The following is an 8,117-nucleotide window of genomic DNA, read 5'->3' as shown; positions in this document are numbered from 1 at the left end:
GCCCAGGTAGCAGCCAATTTGTGTGTGCGTGTGGCTATCAGACCATAAATTTGCTGAGCCAGACCCAAGCCCAGCCCCTCATGCACTGGTGACTCCCAGTGCCTCCCCCTCCAGTAAAGCAGTGACTTTAGGGTCATGGCCTCAGGCCACTGAGAAGAAAAGAAAAAGAAAAAAACTCACTGAGCTCTGTTATATGGTGACACAAGTAAGCAGGCTGCAGATGAGCAGTGAATGTTTATTAGAGAGGTGTATGCTGGAAGTTAAACAATTGCTACAAGGAAAATACGGTGATGAAAAGATGACGCAAAACATACAGTGGACAAAACCTGTTCCCCAGAAGGCCACGCAGCCACCAGGAGCTCCAGCATGGGTGAATATGTTATTTCTGCAGATCATCTTCTCAAAGGGCACCTGTAATTATAGGCCATGGTTTTCAGGAGTGAGCTGTTTGGGGAGATCAGACACTTTGTGATCCTCTTCTGTTCAGAAAGTATCATTTCTGTAACATCTTGGTAACTGAGAAACATGGGTATCCAAAATGAGTCCACATTTTTGAAAATTGCATGCCTGTGCGTCCACCGCTATGTGTAATGGGGTTGGGGAGGGTTGTTGGGGCCCCTGTTGTACCATGCACTCAGGATGGAGCTGCCCCAGTCCCTGTCAGACACAACTTTATGGTCTCGCCCTGAAGCTTGCCAGTAGCAGAGCTGTTACTGATTTCAACTGGAGTTCCCCTTGTGGAGTGCTTTTAAGGTCATGCCTACACTTTACTCAAATAAATGGTACAGTGGCCTAAAAAAACAAAACAAAACAAAAAAAAGCCACCGCTATGTAGCACTGGTGCTGTAAAAACACTAACTTGCTAAGCTTTTGCATGCATGCCAGCTTCCATCACTAAGAGCATGAAGAATTATCTGTCTAACAATAGTCTGCTTTAGAGCTTTTGCCATCACCGGTTGGCATGTAAGAGCTACTAAAGAACTGATTTGTGTGCTTTGCAGATACTCCTAATGCTTTCAAAGAAAAAAACAGTAACTTCACGGACACATTCAGAGGTGTACATTTAAGGCACAGAGGCTGACTTTCAGCTTTCAGTGTTCAACTTTCTCACCCTCTCAACATCTGAATTAAGGGCTGAAATTATGCATTTCTGACATTTAGCATGTACAGCACCTGCTAGAAGTTCATTTTTGTGAGCAAGCATTTGAGATGTAAATAACTTAGAGCAATAAAAGAGGCATCACAGCAAGCCTTTGCGAGGTGGAGGAAAATTCAGATTCCAGTCAAGCAGTGTTCCTTGTCAGGAGAGCCAATTGAGACACCGATTCTCTGGCACATTTTGTATGGCCATTGGACACCTACCATCAGAGGCCAAGTTAACACTCTTTCACCTGGTAGTTTATCTTCCCAAACAGACAGCAGACACACATGCTGCTGAAGGAATCCACTAGGGAGTAGGCAGGAAAGGGAAATTAAAGCTGACACATAATTAGAGTAAAGTGAGTCTGCAAGTGCTCCTGAAAGCCCATGGAAAGCAAATGGAAATCAGTCAGAAGCTATTTCTAGGCAGAATTTGGGGGTGAAAGAAGCAGAAATAGGCTTTTGCTAGGAGCTAAATTCAAACCCTCCCAAGAATCCAAATCTAGTATTTAACAGTTCTCGGATCTGCTTGTTTTGTGCCAGCTGACACACACTAAGCTGCAGCCTGATTGCAAAAACGAAAGAAAAAAAATCAGAAAAGGTTTCTTGCAATTAGCTTACATAGATCTAAGGAGCTCTGCCTGATTTCCAGCACAGGAGCGCTCTGGAATCTTAATGAAGTTAAAGACAGGTGGAGGGGCTCAGCACCTTTGGAAAATCAGCCCACTTATCTTTTGTAGATGACACTGCCTTATCTTGTTAACATTGGCACTTGTCTTGCGTGCAGCTGACAGCATAAGCTAGCGGATGTTAAACTCATTCATTGTGATGAGGCAGTGAGAGGGAAGATAGCTTGAGGAAGGGGGAGCAGGAATTCTGCTGTCTTAGCCAGTCAGGAGCTGGTAGATGTATTCAGATATGTGCTGCTGAGGACTTTTCACTGGCTGCCTTCTCCACCTTTGCAAAACCCTGCAAGCAAATAAAGAGAAGGTGAACACAGGAGCTGAGCAGCACACAAAATGCTGCACTACGGAGGTCAGTGGAGCAGACGAACATGCAGGAAGGGGATGAAAAAAGCCAGCCAGTCACATCACATTAAGGGATGAACAAAGCAGCCATGTATGCAGTGAGGCAGGTGCCCTTTTCCCTCCCACTCTCCATCACAAGGCAGAGGAAGGAAGAGAGACACCTTTTCATAGTCTCAGTGCAGTGGCAGGGTTTCTGACTGCCACTGTGGCAACTCCCACCTCATCCAGGTTATCAGACAAAACAAAATTATATCCGGTCTAATTCCTTGTTGCTTTGCCAACAACTCTTTGTACAACTCTTTGTTTTTCCTCTGGGAGGGGTTCACCTCAAAGGAACGTTACATAAAGCGGGTTAGCCCAGGACAGGAGGGGGAACTCACAACCTGCTCTCAGAAAGGACTCTTATGCCCTAAGGGATATTCCTCTCATCACTCCAGCCAGTCTTCCACTTGCCTCCCCCAAGTGAGGCTAACACAGCCTGTCTGTCATGTTATGACCCCAGATTCTGGCTCTGAAACCCCTGGGGCCAGCTGGAGCATGTTTCTAGCTACTCCTGCAACAAGGGTCATTACTTCCCACTAAAAACCCACAGGAAAACCCAGTAATTATGAGGGTTAAATGCTCTTCACTCATTAAACACTCCATAAGCTCTCTCACTGAGCCATTTATGCTGACACTTTAAAGGGGCACTCACCTAGAAGAGTTTCTCGTAGCACTTGTCACAGTGGACAATGTCCCGGTGGATGAATATTTTATCCAGAAAATCTCCCATTGCTTTGTGGCAAATTCCACACTGCCAAAGGGAAAACAAGGGTTGGACAGTAACCAAAGCACCATGCGTTAATGTCAGTATGAAGGGGGCAGAGAAATGAACAGCATCTGAACCTTTTTATAAAGTGTGAAGATGCCAAAGCAGTGACCTTTGAGACTAAACTTTCCTACAACAGACTATTGCTGCTGCAGGCTTCCTCCACTCACACCCACCATTTCCACAGTCTTCACCTGCAAACTTTGCAAAGTTTGAGAGGTTCAGCAAGCCCTGCACTGGGGAACAAAGGCAGCAAAGCACCAAGTCTACCACAGGGACATGAGGAAAGACCACGCTGCTATTCTACCAGACGACAATGAAGAATTCTCCTTGTTCTGATATGCATTCATTTGAGGAGATGAAAAACTTTTGGGGACACAGCCAGCACCTGTGACTGCATCATTTCTTGTTCCAACGTGGATGCAAGCATTTAGCACAGCTTCTATACTCTACACAAAGTCTGAGGACAAAATTTGCAGAATTCCTCCTCCCACCACCCCATTTCACAGCAGCACATAGAAGGCGGTCAGCAGAAAAGCTTTTTACCCTGAAACAGTATTCGTGGCAGTAGATGTTAAGATGCTCTATTATGATCTTAGGGCAGTCTCGGATCTCACGGCTGCAGTAAGTACAAACAGGTTCACTGGACCTGTGAAGGAACAGAAAAAAGAATTCCTGCACCATGGTGTCTCTGTAACACAATAGTTTTCAATCCCATCGCTGGTAGCAGCAGTTTCTTACTCAACACCAGCACTGCTCTGCACCAGGTACCTGCTTCTACATGTGTTTGTGCCAAGTGACAGCACAGAGGGGCATGGAATAGCCCAGGGATGCAGAGAGCAGAACAGAGCTCTAAGTAAATGTCACTTCATTTTCTGAAGATCATTTAAACTTCTATTATTTATTATTATGCTATGATTTCACCACTCACATACCAATATTCTAAAAACCTTAAAGTTATTTCTGTTTAACAGTTTGCTGAAACCCCCACGCAGTCCCAAACTGTCCTACCTCTGCGGAGGAGCGCTGGACAGGTAGCTGTGGTGGCTGTAGGTTGCTCTCTCTGAATCAGTCAAATCTACAAGGCTGCCACTGGAGACAGAGGGAAATGTCAGCACTTGACAGTGATACATGGGAAGAGCATTGCAGATGGAACCCTTAATCATTAACCTAAAGTCCTAACTGCAACATCCCAGCTGCCTGTTCCTTGGCGAGGACAGTCCTTCCTAGGCAGAGCTGAAAAAACATTTCACTAGCAAGGAGGGCCACGGTGACTGACAGAGCTGGGCTGTCAGCAGAGATATTTCCACCTCTGCTGCACTCATGCTGCAGATTCTGCATAGGGGTGGCTGTATCCTGCTCCCATACACGTACCACAATCACGGGTGGGCCAGAAGCCACGGTGCTGCTCTCAGAGTTCCCAGGAGGTTTGCACGGAATGGCTACCTCCAACGGCAGGCCAAAAGGGCAGCGAAGAGCTGGTGGCTCCAGCACCCATGTCACAGCACTGAAAAATGTGTCTGGCTGCTGCTGTCACCGCAGGGAGAGGCAGGATGTGGGCAGCGTGGCTGGGGAACCAGGGCACATACCCTGAGATGAGGCCCCTTTGAGCCTGCAGCAAACGGAGGTGGCACAAGCAGAGAGCAGCCCACGGAAATGATAGGAAGATCCCTCCTCCAGTACGTTTCCAGCCACGTGCTGCCACCCGCTTACTCCTTGCCGGCCAGGAAAAGGCGAGAAACATCCCTAGTCTCACCTAGCTGAGCGTTTCCCCTCTGCCTTCTGCTTGCCTGTGGTTTTTAGGCGGTGCAGCAACGTGCTTATCTCTGGCTGTGGAGGTCTGCTTTTGCAGACCTACGGGAAAGGCGAGAGATTTATGGAGTCTGTCATCAGCCCCCACAGCAATGCCAGCACAGCACTGGGGGAGGATAAGCGTCAGCAGGGAAGCAGCGAACTGGGTGCTAACTAGCTGCCACATCAGTGCAAGCAGGATGTACCAAATTCTGCTCTCAGTCACCTTGGTGTCAATCTGGAGTAGCTTAATTTAGTTACCTGCGAGCAGAACGTTAAGACTGAAGGTTTTAGCTTCAGAGTGGCACCTCTCTACCTTTGCTAACTTGTAAAAGACTCTTCTGAGTGAGAACGCACAAACTCCACATTTCCTCACCAATTCCAACCTTTTTATTTGTGTGTGCCAATGTGCAGCGGAGCCTGACGGTGCCAAACGTGCAGCCTACGGAACTGCCGTGAAGTGTTTTGACCCCATCACCCACCTCACAGCTGATCCAGAGGGGGAGATTAACCCCTCCCCAAGGGGAGGTCAGACACAGGTCCTCCTGTCACTGCAGTGGGACCAGGCAGCACAGCGCAGCATTGTGGAGAGATCTCTCTAGGTCCCCAAAACAGTACTGCTGCCTTAGCAAAACTCTTTGCCCACCCAGTGTAATAATCCCTCCAGGGCTAATTAGCTCAGGCACGATGCCACGCTGACTCAGTGCTAGTGGTTCCAGCTCGGGAGCTTGCTTGGTGTGTCAGCCAGCAGAGCTGTACGCTGTTGCTTTGCACACGTAGACAGACACATGGCTGTCTCCAGACACTCCTCTTACCTGCCATAGCGCGGGGAGGCCGACAGCTCGCTGCTGTTCACGTACTCCTTCACAAAGAGGACCCCTTTTCTAGAAGCAGATAGAAACAGAATGAGAAGCATTTGCATTAGAAAAGGCTGCGACTAATGAGAGACAGCACAAGGGACCACATGTGTGCACTTGGACACGTAACGTGTGTGTGAAAAGGCACAGGGAGATGCTGTTGTTCTCGAATAAATACTGAGTATCAAGCATGCTTGCTAAATAACACCTAATATGCCCCTCTAATTAACCCACCAAAACAAATCAAGTTAATTAGAAAGAATGGGATGGATAATACAACTCTTTCATCCGGTTATCCCCTGTTTTGCAGGGATAAGTCTTTTTCAAACCATGTCAGGATTATGCACACAATACGTATTTACAGAGCTTGTGGTTCTGTCCTTTAACATTAAAACCCTACTGGCACAGCACTACTTACAGTGACTGTTTTGTCACTGAAATATCTCCAGAGCTCTCATGCATTATAAATTGCTACCAGTCTGTCTGTGGGATGCTTTTTCTTGCAGAGATGACCTTTCTTGCATATTTCTCCCTCTTTAAAATTCTGATTTCAAAATGACATGCCCCCATCTGTCCATCTGTCTAGAGCTCTGTCACAGAGCGAGGGGAGACACCGTGCCCACCGGCTCTCTTCCCAGAACCATGAAATGAACTAATCAGGCTCTTTCTCCATGGTTCATTTTCATTGCTGCCTTTAAGCTATGATTAAGCTAAGCCATGTTGCAGCTAAGGAAAGATTTTTTTATTTTTTTTTTTAAACTTAGCATAAACACTTTCCATGTGTCTGTGTTTCAGACCAGAGTATCCCTACTTAGGTGTGATGAGCAGGCTGTGGCAAGACCAGGAGGACCCAAATATTGCCTATTATGCTGACCTCTCACCAGTTTGAAACACCTCCCTAAATTGTGTAAATCTGTGCAGCAGTTTCCATCTTTGAGATGGAGCACGTGGAAACTACAGATCCCACCACAGCAACGTCTGTGCTCCTCGCTAGAAAAGACTGACAAACGTCCCTCGGTCCAGAGGCCAAGCAGCAAAGCCTGCCGTATCTCCACCAAACAGGACGGCTGCCTGCAAAACCTGCAGTGCTGGAGGACCGTGACCACCCCTTGCTCCTTACCCGGCAGAGCTGGCATCAGGCTGGTACCCGGAGGCCACGGGGCTGTTGTACGGTAAGGTGGCCATCGGAGCGCACATCCTCTCGCTCGAACTTGAGAGAAGCCTGGCGAGAGAGAGAAAAGTCTGTGGGCACTGGAAACGTGAGCCATAACATGATCCAAACTGGCAGCCAAGAAAAGACCTACAACTACCGTTAGGAGGGTGATTTGGGAAGGAATTAAAACCCTTAACCACTCAGATGAACTCATCTTTACTGCAGATCAAAGAGGCTCCTTCCTCTTTTTATACCTGCCATGTATCAGTAATTCTTATCTGTAGAAGTGATTTGGAAAACATTCATTTATGGGGCCATGGGAGAAAAGATCAAACAAGATCTTCAAATAAGCACAAACCATAAGTGAATCACGTAGACTGAATGGAAGCAGCTATACAAAGAAACGGCCCGTGGCATATTGCTGGAGAGGAGGAGAAGGGGACATATGGGCCAAGGTCCAACATAACCGTCCCCAACTTAATCCTTTCAAAAGCTGGAGCAGGGAAGGTGCAAAAATCATGGCTACAAGAACGTCTTCAGAAAACAGCTCTGCCTATCCCCTCAGCAACAAGACCTGTTAAATCTGCCTGGAAGGGATGAAGCTGGTCTTGCCTGAAGCCAGCCGTAGGCTATCCAAGGATCTCGTGCCTCCTGCTCGCACCCACAAGACACTCCCCCTTTACAGACCAACACTGAGACCTACACTGGTGCCTCCGTACAGTGTCAGGCGGCACTTGGATGGACTGACACCGCCACAAAGGACTGTAGAAAGCTTTCCACAAGAGGTACCCTCCTACCCCATCCAACAGTCTTGTTCTGGGACCAGTTTAGTCATTTAACCATTGGCTTTCTGGAGATAGTGATCTTCTCTCTTGACATTTCTCTTTGATTTTAGCACTCTTCTTTTCTGTAGCCTCTGCCAAGGCTGATTTCTGGTTAAAGGAGAATAGCCAGAAACCAGCCATTCAATCTCCTTTCAATCTGTTCTGGCACCCTCATGGCAAAATCTCCAGAGACGGATGTATCACAGACCCCGTGCTAGGTAGCTTTTGCTAGGAACTGTTTAAGAGAAGTTCTGCGCCTTCAGATCACACATGCACTCCCTGGAAATAATTCTTCTCTTTCAGCTCTTGGCTTTACTTCCTAGCTCCTCTTCCACAGCAGCATCATGGAGGTTTCCATCACAAGCATCGAGACTACCCGTTTACCTGGTGCTGTTATAGTTTGAGCTGTCCATGTAGAACGGCACCCTGTGGCTTCTCGGGGAAATGGACATGGTGGTGTCTCTGGGAAGGGAGTGGTAGCTATGAAAGGAAGTGATACAATCTCAAGCAATGAAC

General features: G+C 47.4%; 1 protein-coding gene across 3 annotated transcripts in view; it reads right to left on the bottom strand.

Moving 5' to 3' along the window:
* Positions 1-220: 220 nt before the first annotated feature.
* Positions 221-8,117, bottom strand: part of ZNF185 (zinc finger protein 185 with LIM domain) — a 49,411-nt gene continuing 41,514 nt past the window's right edge. For 2 of the 3 annotated variants that reach the window (XM_035541670.2, XM_050713359.1), the window contains 7 exons: positions 7,986-8,081; positions 6,745-6,846; positions 5,583-5,651; positions 3,988-4,068; positions 3,523-3,625; positions 2,863-2,961; positions 221-2,109 (listed from right to left, as the gene is read on the bottom strand). In XM_035541670.2, coding sequence (XP_035397563.1) covers positions 2,863-2,961; positions 3,523-3,625; positions 3,988-4,068; positions 5,583-5,651; positions 6,745-6,846; positions 7,986-8,081 — 550 coding nt within the window. In that variant the 3' untranslated portion in view covers positions 221-2,109. The remainder of the gene's footprint in view (positions 2,110-2,862; positions 2,962-3,522; positions 3,626-3,987; positions 4,069-5,582; positions 5,652-6,744; positions 6,847-7,985; positions 8,082-8,117) is intronic. The other variant, XM_035541671.2, reaches the window with a different exon arrangement.

Source organism: Cygnus atratus, chromosome 13, assembly GCF_013377495.2.
Source record: "Cygnus atratus isolate AKBS03 ecotype Queensland, Australia chromosome 13, CAtr_DNAZoo_HiC_assembly, whole genome shotgun sequence".
Taxonomy (NCBI): domain Eukaryota; kingdom Metazoa; phylum Chordata; class Aves; order Anseriformes; family Anatidae; genus Cygnus; species Cygnus atratus.
Note: the sequence above shows the minus strand (reverse complement) of the source record. Positions and strands in the feature narration are given on the sequence as shown.